We start from the raw sequence: 20,565 nt of genomic DNA, 5'->3' as shown, positions 1-20,565 counted from the left end.
CATGTGAATAACATTGTTGGAAATATTTGCTGAAAAAAAAAAAAAAAATTGACGAGTTTAATACTTTCCCCCACTATATGTAAGCTGTGCAACTCAGATGTTAACAATTTGAGAAATCATTAATTCCAGTGACACCCATTAATGTAATGGCAGTTGCCATCCAAACAAGTAAAGCCTAAGCAGTCTACGCTGGAGATGGCAGTTATGTCCCAGCTTCTGTTTAATTCGCCTTGTGTTCATAAAAGAACCATCTATACCAGTTTATATCTAAAGATGAGAGATCCTACACAGTTGAAAACAATGGAATTCAACAAATGATCAGGTTTTTGAACTGTAGTATGCTATACCAACCAGAAAGCAATCGAGTAAAGTTATTGTACCTAGTTTTTTTAACTTTTTTTGAGGACAAAGTGGTTTTCTTAATTTAATGGCCAAAATGTAACTACTGTAGTAAAACTAAATTCAGCATATTTTAATAAGAGAATAATTGGAATGGCAACTTTGTATGAACTCGCAGGTATGAGTAATTAAAAAAATCATTCAACACAAGCTGACAAATTAATCTTCATTAAAAAAAATTTTGATTTAGCTTTAAAGATGAGAGCTTTATAGTTCAGAGAAATGTTAAACCATTAAGATTTGGACATAGTAAGATTTAATTTGACTGGTCCATTATGTTTTCATTATTTAATCAACTGATGGATATGTCTTGTTCATCTGGCATCTTTTTGATTTTTTCTTAAATGCTGTTTTTTTTTTTTTTTTCACTTAACAAATTTTGTGAATAAATTTGTCACCGCCCTATAAAGTCACACAAATTTGTTACCAGGAAGATTTTTCTCAAAACTACACCACAAAATTTGCAGTCAGGATCCATTTGTGTTGTAAAAGAAATTGCAACCTTGTTTTAACCTCCCTGCAAACACTATTTTAGTGTGTGCCTTATTTTCAGAAGCATTTTCGTAAAGTCTTGATACATATTACTAATACTACTCATTCCTGAAATAGTATTGGAAGGGAGTCTGTTATCTTAATGCTTTCAGATTAACACTCATTTTATGAAAAATCTAAAACAAAAGCAAATATACAAAAAATGCAAACCGTATTGCTACCCATAAAATAGTTTAGAAAGTTGGTTATACAAATTAAATTTACAGTTAACTAGTTGTAACTCAAGTATCTGACATGCTTCATTATTATGAAACAAGTATGTTCAACAGTACAAAAAATGGGTGCCTGGAAACTTTATAAGCCAGTAAGTCAAAAAAGCTGGACCGTAGATTTAACAGACATTTTCAATACAGCTCCCTTTTTTGTCATGGGCAGATGTATTTAATACTTGGTAGAGACTGTCTAGTTCTGTACAGTTTTAAATTTAACAAGTGTTGATAATGTTGCTGAATGATTAAAGGGTATTGAGTGAACATTTTTTCTTTATGTACTTTTTGGGGTAAGTTTTTGAAGTTACAAATATTTGGTTACATGTTTCTCTGACTATTGTTGTTTTTTATGTGGTGTTTGTGTTTTTATTTTATTTTTTTTTAGGTGCGTGATGTTAGAATGATTTCAGACCGGAACTCAAGAAGGTCCAAGGGCATTGCATACATTGAGTTTGTGGAAGCAAGCTCTGTACCCTTGGCAATTGGCCTTACTGGTCAGAGGTTGCTAGGAGTACCAATCATTGTGCAGGCATCACAGGTTAGTTGGGTGTGTTTTTTCTCTGCCTTTCAGAGTTGTTTTAAACATTGAAGACCCTGTTGATTTACATTGAATTTTACATACAGTAATAAAGTATTCATTTATGTTAGTAAAATTTATTGGACCAAAAACCATGAAATTAAAGTAATCATGAAAAGAACTCGAATCTGGTTAGTGCAGATTTCCTAGCTTTTGTGTGGAGTCTTGTTCTTTATTTTGTTTTTAACACAGCCATAATCATTTCAGGATGTATTTTTTTGGAAATCTGCATTTTCTAAAAGTTTCCCTATTTGATTCTGTAAAAACAATTTTTGTAAAATCTCTTCCCATTCTGTGGCTTTAGTAAAATTTACCAGTAACAGGCAGACTAGAAAAGAGTATGGTTTAAGCTTAAACATGTGTTTGTACGTGTGTAGGACCTACCTTCTGTGTCCATTCCACGTTTTTGTGGAATTAATAGCAATTAACCTACTTTTCAATATAGAATAGTAATTGGTTGTCTACTTACAAAGCTTTAACGACATATTGCTTACACTGTTTTTATTTTGTTTTTCTTTTTTTTTTTTTTTTTTTATCCTTTGGGGGAGGGGGGGAGATTGAATGTGTGAACTTGTGCTCAGGAATTAAGTCCCATTGAAAGATCTGTAATACTGATGAAGTAGAATCGTCGCAAAAAGTGAAAAGCACAGCTGGGCTAAAGAGGGGAAAGCTTCAGGCTTCTTATAACAAGATCATGTGAAACAGGCTTGTCATCCATCCATATGTGACATTTTTTCCTTAATGGATCCAGTTTGTTTCTGTGGGCAGGACCGGGACATATGAGGCCAAGAGCAGGCAGACGCAGGGTGGTGTACTGTGGGAGTGGACAGTCTTGGATTTTAAACAAAAAAAAAAAAAAACTGTTTCTTTCAGAGCTCTATTCCTGTGCACCAAAAATAGGCACAAGAAATCACCACTATTGCAGCACTTAACAGTCTGGGACTTGCATTGTGCATGCTCTAAAGTATGACACTGTTTCAGTTTGTGTTGTCTGTCAAAACATGGCTGGAATGAGTTCTGTCAGTTTCTATTGAATTATTATTTTGTGATAATTATCATTTTATCACCTAGGCTGGGGTTATGGGGAAATTCAGGTTTACTGGTAATGGTCTGCCAGCCCTGTTTTAGGCTGTGTTGCTGACACCACACCTGTAATAGATAAGCGGGCTAGCATATTGATCATCCCAGAATTTAACATTTTCACATTCTTCAAGTAGTAGTCTGGTCCTTCACATCCCTAAAGTATGCATTTTGGTTAATTTGGTGATGCTAAATTTGCAATGTCTGTGTGCCCTGCCAAGGACTGGTGCTCATTTCTGCCTGGCACCCAAAACTACCAGAATAGGCCCTGGTCCTTAAACCCTGAAATTATCACTGCAGGTATAGAATTGAAATGGTTTTTGAGAAAAGTTGCAAGTTTATATGGAGAAAATGGGGCTTTTAGAGAGATGATTAAAAGTTTGAATATACAGATTGTCAGTGTATTTTGAAAAAATCAAGTGGTAAATTTTACATTTTTCAGGCTGAGAAAAACCGAGCAGCTGCTATGGCTAATAACCTACAAAAAGGCAATGCCGGACCAATGAGGCTCTATGTCGGCTCTCTGCATTTTAATATTACCGAGGATATGCTTCGTGGAATATTTGAACCTTTTGGAAGGGTGAGAAATTATATTTTGTTTTTTGTTTGACTATTTATTCATTTACATGTACCGCCCCAATTCCAAAAAAAGTTGACACTGTTAAAATGTAAATAATGATAGAATGCAATGATTTGCAAATCTCATAAATCCATATTTTATTCAGAGCGACATTTTTACTATTTCATAAACTATTAGCTCATTTTGAATTTGACAGCGACAATGCCTCAAGTTGTGAAATGGGGTTAAAAGTTAAAAAGTTATGTAAAGGCTGTTAAAGTAAGTGGTACTAAAGAAAAAGCTGGAGGAACATTTTGCAACGGGTCAGTAACATGATTGGGTATAAAAAAAAGCATATTCGAGAGGCATTCTCTCTCAGAAGTAAAGATGGGCAAAGGTTCACCTGTCTGCAAAAAACTACAAATTGTGGAACACTTTCAGAATAATCTTCAACGTAAATATGCAAAGGCTTAGTATCTTGTCATCTACACTACATGATATCAAATGATTCTGAAAATTTGGAGAAATCTGTGTGCAAGGGACAAAGCCAAAAATCAGTGTTGGATGCCTTTGCTCTTTGTGCCTTCAGGTGGAACTGCATTAAAAGCAGGCATGATTCTGTCATGGAAATCACTGCAAAGGTTCAGGAACGCTTCCAGAAATCATTGTATGTGAACACAATGCAGGTTAAAATTCTATCATGCAAAGAAGATGACACATTTGGATGTCATCCAGAAATGCTGCCTTCTTCTCTGGGCCAAAGCTCATTTAAAATAGACTGAGGCAAAGTGGAAAACAGTTCTCTGGTCAGACAAATCCAAAATTTGAAATTCTTTTTGGGAAACCTGGGCGCCACATTCTCCGGACTAAAGAGGAAAGGGACCATCTGGCTTGTGATCAGCACGCACTTCAAAATCCTACATCTCTCCTGGTCTTTAATGCATTAGTGCCTATGGAATTGGCAGTGTACGTATCTGGAAAAGCACCATCAATGCTGAAAGGTGCATATACAGATTTTAGAGCAACATTTGCTCCCATTCAGACATATTTTATTTATAGGGAAGGCCTTGCATATTTCAGCAAGGCAATGCTAAACTGCATACTGCCTTTGTTACAGCTACATAGTTTCATAGTAAGAGTCCCGGTGCTGAACTGTCCTTCCTACAGTCCTTATCTTTCACCAGTTAAAAACATTTTTCGTGTCATGAAATGAAAATAAGACAAAGATGACCCAGGACTACTATTCAGCTAGAATCCCATATCAGACAAGAATGAGACAACATTCCACTCCCAGAAGTCCAGCATCTGGTCTCCTCTGATACCACATGTCTACAGACTGTTGTTAAAAGAGGGCATGCTACACAGTGGTAAACATTGCCCCAACTTTTTTGAGACTTGTTGATACCATCAATTTCAAAATTACCTTATTCTTACAATTGTACATCTTCTCAGTTTAAACATTTGATGTTGTAAAATATGGGTTTATTAGATTTGCAAATCATTTCATTGTTTTTATTTGTTATACATTATAAGTCCCAACTTTATTTTGTTGTAAGAATTTATTTAATATCATACCTTATATTTGATTTCAGATTGAAAGCATTCAGCTTATGATGGACAGTGAAACAGGGAGGTCCAAAGGATATGGTTTTATTACAGTAAGTTTAGTTTCTCATAAATATATTTATGAGTGTTACATAATTTTACAATAGTGTGGTTTTTATATTTCTAGTTCTCTGATGCTGAATGTGCTAAAAAGGCTTTGGAGCAGCTTAATGGATTTGAGTTGGCTGGCAGACCTATGAAAGTTGGACACGTAACAGAACGCACTGATGCCTCCACTGCCAGTTCATTTTTGGATAGTGATGAGCTAGAGAGGACTGGGATTGACCTTGGAACAACCGGTCGTCTCCAGTTAATGGCCAGGCTGGCTGAAGGTAATACTCCACAAAGATTTATATTTTGAATAGTAATACTATGTAAAGGATTTTTTTTTTTCATTTAACCTATTAGCCTTTAGTATCTTATCTTGCTTTAAATTGTACTTGCCTGTTTCTAAGGGGATTCCACTTATTTGAGAGAATTTTTATTTTTGCTGTTAGGTACTGGCTTACAGATTCCTCCAGCAGCCCAGCAAGCTTTACAGATGAGTGGATCCATTCCATTTGGTGCTATGGCAGCTGTAACAGGTAAGGCCTTGATTGTTGCAATTTTGGGTGAACAGGTTAATTCTGAAAATATAATGTTAAATAATACTTTTTTGCCCAGACAAAAATACTGTTAAACATTGATTATTCTTGCTTGCAGTCTTGTGAAGGTCACATTGGCACAAGGATGTGCAGAAAGTGAATATTTAAAAAAAATAAAAAATGTAAGCATTTTTTTCCAGTCTTAGTCCTAGGCAGTCAGTCCCCTGTGGCTGTAGGGTTTGGTTTCAACCAGTTTTACAATCAGTGAGTTATTTACCCCTCTGTTATTGTTCGATGTATGAATGGATAATTTTAGTTTTCATTTGAGAATTGTGTTGTTTTTATTTTATTTTTGCATTGGAAAACTGCACCTAAATTTTGTTGTACAATGTCTCATTGGTACAATGACTAAAGATTTTGATTGATTAGGTAACTTTTGTTTTTAATCCATCAGATAGAAAAGAGTGAGACAGTTGTGTTCATAAGAAATTGCATTGTTTTCCTGCCCCCAACTCGTCTTTTTCCTATTTTATATTCCTTTTGTCTGTGGTTTTGCTATATACCACCCATAGCTGGTTTGCTTTCAGATAAACCATGAGAGCATAAGAAAGTGCACCATTCTTCAAGAGGAAACCAAAAACAAGCAAAAAAAATTTCTTGATGATTGTGTCAGCTTTAAAGGTTGTAACTTTTTTCTTTTGCTTGTTTACTTACTGATACATTTGATCAAGGTAGATTAAAATTACATCATGATATGGTATGCAGAATTGGTAGGGGAGAGAGTAAGCTGAAATTTCTGAAGTATGGCTTTCTTGTAATCCCGGGATTGTGGCTGATTTATAAGGATACTTTTGAATAGTGCTCTTGTTTTTTAAGCGCAGTACACAGAGCTTCAAGACTGTGCAGAGTAATGGGCTGTTGTTTGTTAGATTAAAGTAAGGGCTGTACATCTGCAATAAAATGTCTGTCTTTCACTTAAATGTGTAGGAGTGGTTGAGAAATTGTTAGTGTTTTTTTGTTTATTAAATCTGAAAATGTATCCTTGCATGGGAAGTTTTTTTGTTTAAAAACCACACAAGTATGTTTCAACTGCCCACTTCCAGATAGTAGTCAATTGGTTTTAAGAGGGGGAAAAAAAGTAAAAAATAGTATAGACCTGAACAATGTAATCAGTGTTTTCACTTACCAAATACTTTTCTCAAATTTAGAAAGCTTAATCTGTGAGATGGTATTTCTCTACAGAGTAAAAATTTTCTCCTTGTCCTAAAAATTTTAGTCGCTGCCACATGCTTGTGAAGAAGTCTTTCAGGTATTTTAGTATATTTGTTCGTGTGCTACATGCACTATTTAAAGGGCTGGGGAGTGACATGGGGAACATTCTAGTTATAATAAGAACTGGAAAATTAAACTAAATGGGATGTCATTTAGATTCTCCAGAGGGTAAATCAAGTGTCTGTTTCTCCTTCAAAACCGTTTCCTGCAGGTGATTATACTGCGGCTACTTCGGGTACACATTGGTAAAATTACAAGGCTGTGTATGTGCCATCTGAAAATGCATTGAAAAGAATGCCTGCAGCAGACGTTAACGGAGGCCGGATGGTGGTTGTATGCACTGCCTATATAGCAAGGATATAGTCTCAAAATGCAAAGCTGCAAGCAAAAGATCTGTGTTCTGAAATTCATTCTAGTAGGTACAGAAGGCAATTTTGCATACTTGTTTCTCTGAGCTTATTTGAGCCTTACAGTGTGCTACCACTATTCCTAACCAATTCTTGGTCATTTTCTTGGATTTGAGAAACAAAGGGCTTACAGTGGTGTGAAAAACTATTTGCCCCCTTCCTGATTTCTTATTCTTTTGCATGTTTGTCACACAAAATGTTTCTGATCATCAAACACATTTAACCATTAGTCAAATATAACACAAGTAAACACAAAATGCAGTTTTTAAATGATGGTTTTTATTATTTAGGGAGAAAAAAAATCCAAACCTACATGGCCCTGTGTGAAAAAGTAATTGCCCCCTTGTTAAAAAATAACCTAACTGTGGTGTATCACACCTGAGTTCAATTTCCGTAGCCACCCCCAGACCTGATTACTGCCACACCTGTTTCAATCAAGAAATCACTTAAATAGGAGCTGCCTGACACAGAGAGAGAGACCAAAAGCACCTCAAAAGCTAGACATCATGCCAAGATCCAAAGAAATTCAGGAACAAATGAGAACAGAAGTAATTGAGGTCTATCAGTCTGGTAAAGGTTATAAAGCCATTTCTAAAGCTTTGGGACTGCAGCGAACCACAGTGAGAGCCATTATCCACAAATGGCAAAAACATGGAACAGTGGTGAACCTTCCCAGGAGTGGCCGGCCGACCAAAATTACCCCAAGAGCGCAGAGACGACTCATCCGAGAGGTCACAAAAGGCCCCAGGACAACGTCTAAAGAACTGCAGGCCTCACTTGCCTCAATTAAGGTCAGTGTTCACGACTCCACCATAAGACAGAGACTGGGCAAAAACGGCCTGCATGGCAGATGTCCAAGACGCAAACCACTGTTAAGCAAAAAGAACATTAGGGCTCGTCTCAATTTTGCTAAGAAACATCTCAATGATTGCCAAGACTTTTGGGGAAAATACCTTGTGGACTGATGAGTCAAAAGTTGAACTTTTTGGAAGGCAAATGTCCCGTTACATCTGGCGTAAAAGGAACACAGCATTTCAGAAAAAGAACATCATACCAACAGTAAAATACGGTGGTGGTAGTGTGATGGTCTGGGGTTGTTTTGCTGCTTCAGGACCTGGAAGGCTTGCTGTGATAGATGGAACCATGAATTCTACTGTCTACCAAAAAATCCTGAAGGAGAATGTCCGGCCATCTGTTCGTCAACTCAAGCTGAAGCGATCTTGGGTGCTGCAACAGGACAATGACCCAAAACACACCAGCAAATCCACCTCTGAATGGCTGAAGAAAAACAAAATGAAGACTTTGGAGTGGCCTAGTCAAAGTCCTGACCTGAATCCAATTGAGATGCTGTGGCATGATCTTAAAAAGGCGGTTCATGCTAGAAAACCCTCAAATAAAGCTGAATTACAACAATTTTGCAAAGATGAGTGGGCCAAAATTCCTCCAGAGCGCTGTAAAAGACTCATTGCAAGTTATCGCAAACGCTTGATTGCAGTTATTGCTGCTAAGGGTGGCCCAACCAGTTATTAGGTTCAGGGGGCAATTACTTTTTCACACAGGGCCATGTAGGTTTGGATTTTTTTTTTCCTCCCTAAATAAAAACCACCATTTACAAACTGCATTTTGTGTTTACTTGTGTTATATTTGACTAATGGTTAAATGTGTTTGATGATCAGAAACATTTTGTATGACAAACATGCAAAAGAATAAGAAATCAGGAAGGGGGCAAATAGTTTTTCACACCACTGTATATAGAGTAGGCTAAAACAGGAAAATGTTGAACCAGCAATTAGACTGGAAATTTGTAGAAGTCCACAGATGCGTGTAGTTTTTTTACTTAAATGTAAAAAATTAAACTGGTAACCTGCCTCACTTTTAAATTTCTAGTTAAGCTTTTCCAAAGGGAATGACTTTCAGATAGATATTCACACAAATTATCATTTTAACAATTTTCTGTTGACCTTGAACTATTATAATTCACTTGTAAAGTCTTAAAGGAAACTGCAAAGATGCACTCTTGTACTAGCTTGGTTTTTGTTTTCTCCCTCATTGCATTATTTTCCTGATTTGTGAGAGGAGTTTGTTTCCTTGAACACTGACATACAACCTTGTATCGAAAAAGGATTTTGGGCAATGTGTTTTAAGATACAGTGGATTTAGAAAGTGTTCATACCTCTTTGTGCACACTTCATTGTGCTGTAGGTTTAATGTTAAATGGATACAATTACTGTTTTTCCCCTCTACACATAACCCTTAATGGCAAAATGAAAACCTTTTCAGAAAGGTTTGCAAATTGAACATCCAAAACTGAAAATTCTCATTTATATTAACTATTCAGACCTTCTGCTGTGACCCTTGAAATTGAGATACGGTGCATCCAGTTTGCTTTAAATATCCTTGATTAGAGTCAACCTGTGGCAAATTGAATTGATTGGACATAGTTTAGAAAGGTGCACAATAGTGGTACACAAGATTCACACTGCATGTCAAGACAATGTCCTCAATTGTAAAATGGAAGTAGTTTGGAATCGCCAATAATACACCTAGATTTGGCTGTCTGGCCAAACTGAGTAATCAGGCTAGAAGGGCCTTGGTCAGGGAAGTGACCCAGAAAACCAGTGACTATACTGGCAGAGCATCAGAAGCCCTCTGCTGATCTTGTCAGAAGGGTGACCTCAACATCACTCCATCAATCAGACATTTAAGATAAAGTGGCAAACTCCCACTTAGTGTTGCTAAACTGGATTTAAAAGACGAATGGAGGAGCACTGGTGGGATTCTGTGGTGTGATGAGATATAAATTGAACACTTTCAGCAGAACGCCAGGTACTGTTAGATGAAGACCAAGGTACTTCTGGTCTCCTGCTGTGAGGCATGGTAATGACAGTGTCATGCTGTGGGGTGGTTCCCAGCAGCAGGGACAGGGAGGGAGACTGGTTAGAATTGAAGGAAGGATGAAAGCAGTCATACAGAGACCTGCTTCAGAGTATAGATGTCGTCCTTCTGGGTTGATGGGTTACCTTTTAGCACAAAAGTGACCAAAAGCATATAGCCAAAATGGCAATGGAAGAACTTTGGGACAAGTCTGACTGTCCTGGAGTGGCCCAGACTTAAATCCCATTGAGCATGTGCATAGACTCCTAAAGAGGGCAGTTTCTAGACCAGTCCCCTCAGGTTCTGTCAGTCTGGATAGGAAGCGTAAGAAAAAATGGGATAAACTGCCTATATAGAGGTGTGCAGAGCTTGTTGAGATTTTTTGTTTTTTTAATTTTCAGTCCTTTCTAAAAGCATATAATTTTGTCATTGTTGGTTATTGAGTGTATTCATTGTATGAGATTTTTTTTTTTTTTTTTTTTTTGCCAGTTTAAATTCTTGACAAATTTATCCTTTTCGTAACCTCCCTTTCATCATACCAGTAGTGGTGCAAATACTTCAAGGAATACCACACCCAAAAATTACAATGTATCTGTTGCTTTCCTTTTGTTTTGAGGTGATGGCAGAGAATTTTTTAATCTGTTTTCTTGGAAAATGGAGATGTCTCGTACAATGTGGGCCAGTGAGAGAGGAGTGCTGAAGAACGGCAAACGTTGATTAAAGTGTCCATGAAAAATTGTAAATTTCCTTGTGTCGCATAGTTCACGTGTCAGTTACCAAATGCTAAAGTGTTTTTACAAGGCAAATTGGAGAAGTGCAAGAAAGTTAATAGTCAACAGACAGGATCAAGGTTTTGATTTGATGACCCTCCTCCCCCCTTTTTTTCTTGGCTTGAACACATCTTTCTACTTAAATGCATGTTATGGATGTTTCAGCGTATGTCTTGGTAACTGATATAAAGAATTATGTGATATGAGCATAAACACTTTTTTCCTTTAAAGTTTGCTGTTTAGCTTTCACCTCCACTTCCTTTCATTCAAACCAATTGTATGAGAAATGTTGCCTCCTTTTTCCATATCTTGGCCATCATTATAAACAGTGGGTAAGTTAACAGCATTTCTTTAAGGAAGTGGGCTGGGTTTATGCAAGGAGGATAGGTTAGAAATGAGGACTAATTTGCATGCATGAAAGCCTATTTTTTTAGTTTTTTAAACTATTAACAATATGTCTAATTTAAGCTTTTAAAGAGTGCAGTCAAAATTTAAACCATTAGATTTACAGTTTACCATTATTCTTGGTAAGCCAACATTCTTTCAAATGAAATATTAACTGTTTTTTCCTAATAGTCTCATCAGAGTAGTGTCACCTTACTGCTTTGTAGAGCATCCATAGCCAAGGACTTAACAATTTCACAAACGTGGACACCACCAAACTTAATCATAGAAAATTGCCACATTTAAAATTGAATTGGTGGAGTTGGGGCTAAGATGGATTATATGAGGGATTTGCTGTAGAAATTTTTGCTTAATTTCATTTTACTGTGCCATGATGTAATGCAAGGCTGCAAAAATGCTTTGCAGTTGAAAGGGGGGTGTGTGGGGTGTGTTTTTTAATGATCATCCGGCACAATAGTTTCATTAACATCCTATCCCCTCCACACCCAAGCCAGAATGATACCGTTTTGCTTTTTTGTTTCCAGCAGGTATATCAGTGATAGGACTGCATCTTCCTGTGCAAAAACCACTCTAGCCATGAAGTGCTGAATATTTGCAAGCAGTCCTCCACCAATTGGATACTTCTGGTCTTAGCTGCCGTCTAAGATGTAAACTCGTATTGATTATTTTATTCTATCAAATCACCTGTCAAACTGAAACTTCAGTGAAGGGAATTTTTCATTTAAAAAGCTAATTTAAACTGTAACGCAAAAAACATTTTCATCAGGATTAGTACTTCGGCTCTTCTGAATAGGATTCATTTATAGTCTGTTCTTGAATTTTAGGTTGAGTTGCTCCCTAATGCGGAAATAGTTGTTTCAGTTTCAGATAACCGTTTTTATTTTTTATTTTTTTTTTTGTAAATTGTCTGTCTGTCTTATACTAAATGGTTGCTGCAGTAAAAGTCCTTTTATGTCCTGGTGACGTTTTCATTGTATATTTATGCATGTTATAATAGTTTATTTCCTTTTACTTCTAATTACTTGTGGGCTGTTGATGTATGTTTTTGAAGATGATTGTGATATATTTCAATATTTTATAGTGATTATATTGTATTTTACATAAATGCTCTTTCCTTTATTTAACTGTATGTTTGATAGCACAGCAATTTATATGGATCAATCATTAAGTTGGTTAAATAACTCTTATTTGGAACCTCTTTATTCTGGTGCTGTATATTGATAATTCAGCCGGTAGTTGAATTCAGTTTTTTTTTTTTTTTTTTTAAGTCAGTTAATTGTTTGCATATTTTATAACTAAGTTTATATAAAGCTAAGCAAATAGTTTCTCTCCTACTGTTGAAATTTCCTTGTTTGCACCTTTTAAAACTGGAGCATTTTAGAAATTGTTTAATTTCTTGTGTGTTAATTTATAGAAGTTTGAAGTGACCACTTGCATTTTCATGTTAAAAATGTAAAATAGAAACTTTTAAAAATGGAGTTTAAATAAAGCAGATTACTGACATTTTTCCCCATAATGTAAATGAAAGTTGCTTCTATGTTAACAAGAGCACAAGTGAAGCAGTCCGCTTGTTAAAGGCTGATTTCTGGTTAGGTGTTTTTATATAAAAAAAAATATGCTGTGTAGTTCAATAACAGATTTATCATTAAGCGATGAGCTTCAAATTTGCCTGGTTTCTGTTGCTTTTAAGTGGGATTATTTTAGTATTTAGTAAGGGGGTGTAAATTTGCCAGCCTTTCAAAAAGCTGTTTGTATGAATTGGCCAAACCCAATCTGACCCTTCCCCCTCAATTTTTTGCTGAACATGTGAAGTTGGTGCACTTTGAGATCAGAGGTTTATCCCCAAGTTCAAAGTGCCAAATTGGATAATTTCTATTTTTACTTATGAACCTAGCTTATCACTTTATAGTAGGATTTATGTTAAGATTATGTTTGAAATATCTACTTGGTTATCATTTTTAGTTGTGTAGTCATTGGCTATGTTGGAATTAAGTAGTGATGAAGCACACACCATGTACCTTTTTGTAGATGAGATAAAGGAATGTCTGCATTGGTCTCTGTTCCTTTCTGGGATCGGTTCTGCTACTGTTCTATAACTCCTTTCTCTCCTTTCTTTAGATTTGCAAGCAAGACTGACACAGCCAGTTGAAGGTGAGAATTAATAATATTGTAGCCTATATTTTCTTGAGGAGATGACATTGAATGTTAAAATTTGAAAGCAAAAGTATGAATTACATACCATGGATTTGGAGTTTTGTGCCGACAATGTTTTATGTGACACATTTCATAATGCCATTGCCTTATTAACATTATCAGATACCAGACAATAAGAATTCAAGGTTTCATTTAGCTTGTACATTTTAACCACAATTTTTATTTGGTTCTGACTGCCAATAGGGACACGTACTTTATTATCATGGTGGTGGTGTAGTAATTGCTAGCTTACCAATAAAAGCTTTAAGCTTTTACATTTGATAATCTGAGGTTTTGGGGGTTTGAATTATTCTCCAGACTCAAGTCATGGCTGGCATTTTCCTGTGTATCCTGTTCATGGTCAATGTTAAATCTTCAAACAGCCCAGTTTTTGTTTTCTGGGTGTTTCAAATGCATTGAGCAAGACTTCTTTTTCTGCTTTTTAAAGAATAAGAGGCATCATATTTCTGTAGCTGGTGACTTTTTCAAAGGGATAAAAGGATTTCATAGATGGACAGGCTACAGTATGTAGTAACATATTACTACATCTATTGATGAATGATTCCACATTAGTTGGTGGAGATATGCCAACCAGGTTTTTTTTAAGGCAAATGCCAGTCACTGGTATCGTGTTACTGGATTGGCTGAGTCAGTGTGGGGCTTTATCATCTTCAACCCTTTTAAATTTTTTTTTTCCACTAAGTTCCTTCATATCCAGACGCATAGAAGTCTTGTATCCTATATTAAGTGTTTGGTATTTTATAAATTACAGGTGGTAACTATTCATTCTTTAATTGAAAAAAATTTAATTCTGTAGGCCTGTTGTTCATTGACCATTAAATACTACTATAAAATGACCTTAAAATACATACTTCACCAATTTACAGAAGTATTTATCCATAATACATATGGCATAAAAATGCTTTTCATAATTTATTTTTCTTCTGTAATAGGTTTATCTGAAATAAAGTGTAATTAAAGTAGCTTTAGACATTTCTCTAACCCAAAAAAAAAATGCACAATTGCACCATAATTAATACTGGCAATTAAACACAGCTTAATCCTTAAAGCCACAAATCTGTCAGATGTTTATCAAGATACAAGGTTAACAAGTCTGTTTACTAAGCAGCAATTTCAAGTTTTTGCAGTTAAAACCGTAAACTGCTGTACTTAACACAATTTTGCGGTCCAAATTAACAAACACTCTCTATTTTAATTAACGGACAAAAAGGTCTGAAATTCCTTAAAGTAGCCTTTCTTACTATTAATGGACTTGTCCGATTCCTTTATCTTATTAGCCCACTATAACATGAAGGCTTAAATTACAATTTTCTCTTGCTCTCTGGTGTAAAACAGGCTGTGACTTACAGCTTTTTGTTTACATTACAAGAAGTTTTGCTGTATTGCCTTAAAGGAGTATTTCAACTATTCTACCTTAAGGGTTAGAAAAACGGAGAATGAAAAGAACGGTTTTTGTGTTTGGCCAGTTTACATGTCACCTTGTAGTGAAAATCAACTGGTTTAGATCGGTGGCCGATCAACCAGAGCATCCCTATTAGTTGGCTCTCTTTAGTTCACATGTCTAAATTAGTTTTAAAAGCAATTTAACTATAGTTCTTAAATTTGTGGGATCTGAATACCATGATACAATAGGGTATCATTAATCTACTGTAGCCATCTCTGGAAAGTAAGTTTGAATGCTTAAAGTATTAATGAAATAGAAAGGAATTTCCATTTAACATTCAACACATTTTCTTTAAAGCTTGGTGTCAGTTAGAACCTTAATTCTCTTAAGGTCCTGAAAGAACAGTGGCATATATTACCATTATTATTCTTGTTGCAGCTGCAGTGAATCCTGCCTTGAGTCTTGGCCTGAACTTGAACCCAGCTGTCAACTTGCCAACACAGCCAATTGCAACACAGTGCTTTCAGTTATCTAATATGTTCAACCCCCAAGCGTAAGTATTCAAAAAATTTCAAAAGTTAAAAACATAATTCACTGAACTTTAGCACCGGAGTGTCTCAGAACAAAAATCCTGTATCTTCAAACATACAAGGCTTTTGTCTTGGGACTCCCTCACTAGTGGTATGTTAATGTCAAGATGGACTGCTTTATTTACACTGCATAAATGATAAAACATCTCTTCTTCAGAGAGGATGACCCAGGCTGGGACATTGAGATTCAAGATGATGTTATTGAAGAATGCAATAAACATGGTGGTGTTGTCCATATTTATGTTGACAAAAATTCAACACAGGTAAGGAAACGTTTGCTTACTGAGTAGCTATAGCATATTTGTGTTTATAGCTACCACATTAAACTATTTATCTTCTAGGGCAATGTGTACGTGAAGTGTCCTACGATAGCTGCAGCAATGGCTGCTGTGAATGGACTACATGGAAGATGGTTTGCAGGTAAGCCCTTGGTTTTGCTGCTGTTACTATAGTGTGTGTGAGAGAGATATCAGAGTAGACTTAGACAGAAACCATATCCACCAGTTTATTGTTTATCAGATTTGTCGTGTATGTAAAGAAATTGTGTTGGAACTCCCAATTCATTACTTTTTCTGTCTGGAGGACTTTACATATATGATTTTGCTTTTTAAATTAATTTTGCCAGGAAGCTTCCTACATTTTTCCCTATAATCAAGGTGGATACTGTGTTCACGTTATCCTTTTCAAGAGCTGATTGTTATTAAGCCCATTTTACCAAGTAATCGCACCAAAACAGTGGCCTGTTTTTACTGTAGGAAATGTTCAATTGTGTGCTGCTGTTCCCAATTTTTTAGTTTTGGTAAGGTGCATGTGCTGTCTTCCAATTGTAGGTGCATTGAAGTGATTGACATTAGACTCAAATATTGCATTTTATTTACAAGTGCAAATATTGGAACACTTCCAGTAATCTTTCTGATTAATCATTTTTCATTTAAATGATTCAGTATTGATCTTGTGAATCTCTATCCTGTTCAGTTACTATACAGTGCATCCGGGAAGTATTCACAGCACATCACTTTTTCCACATTTTGTTATGTTACAGCCTTATTCCAAAATGGATTCAATTCTTTTTTTTCCCCCTCAGAATTCTACACACAACACCCCATAATGACAACGTGAAAAAAAGTTTACTTGAGGTTTTTGCAAATTTATTAAAATAAAAAAAAATTGAAAAAGCACATGTACATAAGTATTCACAGCCTTTGTCATGAAGCTCAAAATTGAGCTAAGGTGCATCCTTTCCCCTGATCATCCTTGAGATGTTTCTGCAGCTTAATTGGAGTCCACCTGTGGGAAATCCAGTTGACTGGACATGATTTGGAAAGGCACACACCTGTCTATATAAGGTCCCACAGTTGACAGTTCATGTCAGAGCACAAACCAAGCATGAAGTCAAAGGAATTGTCTGTAGACCTCTGAGACAGGATTGTCTCGAGGCACAAATCTGGGGAAGGTTACAGAAAAATGTCTGCTGCTTTGAAGGTCCCAATGAGCACAGTGGCCTCCATCATCCGTAAGTGGAAGAAGTTCGAAACCACCAGGACTCTTCCTAGAGCTGGCCGGCCATCTAAACTGGGCGATTGGGGGAGAAGGGCCTTAGTCAGGGAGTTGACCAAGAACCCGATGGTCACTCTGTCAGAGCTCCAGAGGTCCTCTGTGGGGAGAGGAGAACCTTCCAGAAGGACAACCATCTCTGCAGCAATCCACCAATCAGGCCTATGTGGTAGAATGACCAGACGGAAGCCACTCCTTAGTAAAAGGCACATGGGCAGCCCGCCTGGAGTTTGCCAAAAGGCACCTGAAGGACTCTCAGACCATATGAGAGAAAATTCTCTGGTCTGATGAGACAAAGATTGAACCCTATGGTGTGAATGCCAGGCATAACGTTTGGCGGAAACCAGGCACCGCTCATCACCAGGCCAATACCATCCCTACAGTGAAACATGGTGGTGGCAGCATCATGCTGTGGGGATGTTTTTCAGCGGCAGGAACTGGGAGACTAGTCAGGATAAAGGGAAAGATGACTGCAGCAATGTACAGAGACATCCTGGATGAAAACCTGCTCCAGAGCGCTCTTGACCTCAGACTGGGGCGACGGTTCATCTTTCAGTAGGACAAAAACCCTAAGCACACGGCCAAGATATGAAATAAGTGGCTTCAGGACAACTCTGTCAATGTCCTTGAGTGGCCCAGCCAGAGCCCAGACTTGAATCCAATTGAACATCTCTGGAGAGATCTTAAAATGGCTGTGCACCGACGCTTCCCATCCAACCTCATGGAGCTTGAGAGGTGCTGCAAAGAGGAATGGGTGAAACTGGGCAAGGATAGGTGTGCCAAGCTTGTGGTATCATATTCAAAAAGACTTGAGGCTGTAATTGCTGCCAAAGGTGCATCGACAAAGTATTGAGCAAAGGCTGTGAATACTTATGTACATGTGATTTCTCAGTTTGTTTTTTTTTTTTTAATAAATTTGCAAAAACCTCAAGTAAACTTTTTTTCACATTGTCATTATGGGGTGTTGTGTGCAGAATTCTGAGGAAAAAAATGAATTTAATCCATTTTGGAATAAGGCTGTAACATAACAATGTGGAAAAAGTGGTGCGCTCTGAATACTTTCCGGATGCACTGTATGTAGATTTTTTGCTTATCTTCATTTTTCACATCCGCTCTGATAGATGTTGCTAATGCACCTTTAAAGGCTTTCTACGGGGGGGGGGGGGGGGAAAGCTGTTTACTATGAGTAGCCATCACTGCGGAATGGGATAGGGAAGGAGCTCAGTGTGGCGGGGTACAGGCATATAACTATGCAAATACAGATAACTGCATAGGCGAGTGTGAAACCCCGTGTATGTGTATGCTCCCCTGAACTCCAGCAGCCCTAAATTATGACAACTGAACATCCAGGACAGCATATTCCGATGGATATGTTGCTGACAAGTTCACTGCATGCCAGTCACACCAGGACCAACCTCGCTGCATATACAGTGCAGAGCTGCTGAGGTGGTTGGCAGGTGGCTGTTCCAAAAACCTTTCTTGCATTTCCAATGCGCTGTGCCATCAAGTGTCTGCTCAATCACAAGTTTGTGTGTCGGCAAGTCCAATAAACATTGCTTCTCTTTAAGCATGTGGCTAACTGTACTGTTGAGGTGAAAAAAGCTTCCAATGAGCCTCACAGCCTGCAACACCAAAATAAGCGTCTGCAGAAAGCAGCCAACGTGAATCCGCTACATAAGCTGTACTGTATAGATCATATTAGTGGCACTATCGGTCACAATGGTTTCTTTTATTTTAAATTGACCTGCCTCTGTCAACAAGCATCCACTGTAGGGGTTCTTGTTTTATTCTGAGGAGGAACAGTGAGAGGATACATTTGAGACTGATTAATGTGATTGCTACACGTAAGCAACTGAAGATCTGTGTAACTTGTAGAATTTTAGAAAGACTCAAGTATTACCATGGTATCCTTAATTTCAATTAAATCAAGATTATTTTAAATGTCCAGTAGGGCAATAAATTTGGCCAACAGTTTAGTTGAAGGGGGTCTACATGGAGATTAATAACATGAATAGGTTAAAGAAACACTATTTGATTATTTTGTAACATCTGCAAATTGATAGTTTTTTTTTTTTTTTTGAGTAGATGCCATTGTATTGTATTAAAAGGATTCCCTCATAATGTCATGTGTGGTGATGCATATGTAATTAGTGTAGTGCCATACTTTATATGTATATGTAATATGTATGTATGTATATAATGTGTGAGCAATGATATTTGGAAGATGTGGAACAAAACTGTTCTTTACTAATCAAGTATTTCTTCATGTCATTCCATGCTTATGCATATGTTATGAAGTCACTATGTAGACATCCTTCAGATGAAGCGTTACTGAAATTTGTCATATTATACAGGGTGAGCCAAAATGAAGTATCACATTTCTCAAAGGTCATTGCGCGAGGTAGAAGCAGCCAAGTAGGTGGTTGTGGGGGTCCTTTGATAGGCGATCCCTTGTAGTGTTCAGTCGGCAATATGCCTTGGTCCCAGTGCGAATCGTGCTTTCGCTGTTGAAGCGTTCATCACTACACAACGTGCCTTCTGAACGCACTTCAGTATTCTTCCTAGTTGTGACATCCCAAAACGGAGAGCAAATCTTCAGTGGGTGGCTAAATTTAGACCGACTGGTACAGTATTGAACATAAAAATCTCCAGGCCATATTCAGACTGTACGAGTGCCTGAAAACATCCAACCTAAGGCATCAATTTTGCAGTCTCCTAGATGCTCAGTTCACAACCATGCATTTCCAATGCGCCTTTGAGGAGGATTTTGCATGAGGGTTTTAATTTCCATCCATGCAAAATGATGGTAGTGCAGGAACTCGCTGAGAGAGACTGGGAAAGCCGTAGAGAGTTGTATGCAAACATTCTGCAAACCATTCATTGAGATGCCATCGTCCTCTGCAGCAATGAGGCACATTTGCATTAGAATGGTTGCATACAAAAGCAAAACTTTTTAACTATTGAGCTGAAACCAACCCTTGTGAACTTCATCAGAATCCTCCGCACAGTGAGCGTGTTAACAGTTTGGGGTTCTGTTGCAGAATTTGGCATTGAAGGCCCTTACTTTTTTGAGGGAGGGAACAATGGTCACTGTTACTCTCGAACGTTACGTTGAAATGCTAGAGAACTTTTTGCGGTCCCAACTGGAAGCAATGGATGTGGTGGATGCCTGGTTTTAAAGGATAGAATAACAGCTTGGAGGGTGCAGATATCCAAGCAAGTTTTACTGGAGATGTTTCCTGGGAAGCTGATCTCCTTGCACGGCGATGTCGGGTGGCTTTCACATTCGCCTGATCTCGCTCCATGTTATTTCTTCTTGTGGGGCTACCTTAAATCGAAGGTATGCACACACCAACCTCAAGGACGCTATTCCCCATGAAATGGCCAAATGAGTCATGTGAGTGTTCAGAAATCTGAGTGCATCGCTAATGATGGCCACCACCTTGAAGACCTCATTTTTAAAACAGTCAAGAAAAATCTATATTGTCAAGTCAAGTTGAAATCTTGATTTTTAAAATGACTGACCTGTT

General features: G+C 37.3%; 1 protein-coding gene across 2 annotated transcripts in view; it reads left to right on the top strand.

Annotated features, from left to right (window-relative positions):
• Positions 1 to 20,565, top strand: part of rbm39a (RNA binding motif protein 39a) — a 52,385-nt gene that overhangs the window by 30,884 nt on the left and 936 nt on the right. For both annotated transcript variants that reach the window (XM_028811981.2, XM_051933188.1), the window contains exons 8-16: positions 1,546 to 1,698; positions 3,260 to 3,397; positions 4,969 to 5,034; positions 5,109 to 5,313; positions 5,479 to 5,565; positions 13,412 to 13,444; positions 15,330 to 15,444; positions 15,639 to 15,744; positions 15,823 to 15,901. In XM_028811981.2, the coding sequence (XP_028667814.2) occupies positions 1,546 to 1,698; positions 3,260 to 3,397; positions 4,969 to 5,034; positions 5,109 to 5,313; positions 5,479 to 5,565; positions 13,412 to 13,444; positions 15,330 to 15,444; positions 15,639 to 15,744; positions 15,823 to 15,901 (982 nt within the window). The remainder of the gene's footprint in view (positions 1 to 1,545; positions 1,699 to 3,259; positions 3,398 to 4,968; positions 5,035 to 5,108; positions 5,314 to 5,478; positions 5,566 to 13,411; positions 13,445 to 15,329; positions 15,445 to 15,638; positions 15,745 to 15,822; positions 15,902 to 20,565) is intronic.

This window comes from Erpetoichthys calabaricus, chromosome 10 (genome assembly GCF_900747795.2).
Source record: "Erpetoichthys calabaricus chromosome 10, fErpCal1.3, whole genome shotgun sequence".
Taxonomy (NCBI): Eukaryota; Metazoa; Chordata; class Cladistia; order Polypteriformes; family Polypteridae; genus Erpetoichthys; species Erpetoichthys calabaricus.
Note: the sequence above shows the minus strand (reverse complement) of the source record. Positions and strands in the feature narration are given on the sequence as shown.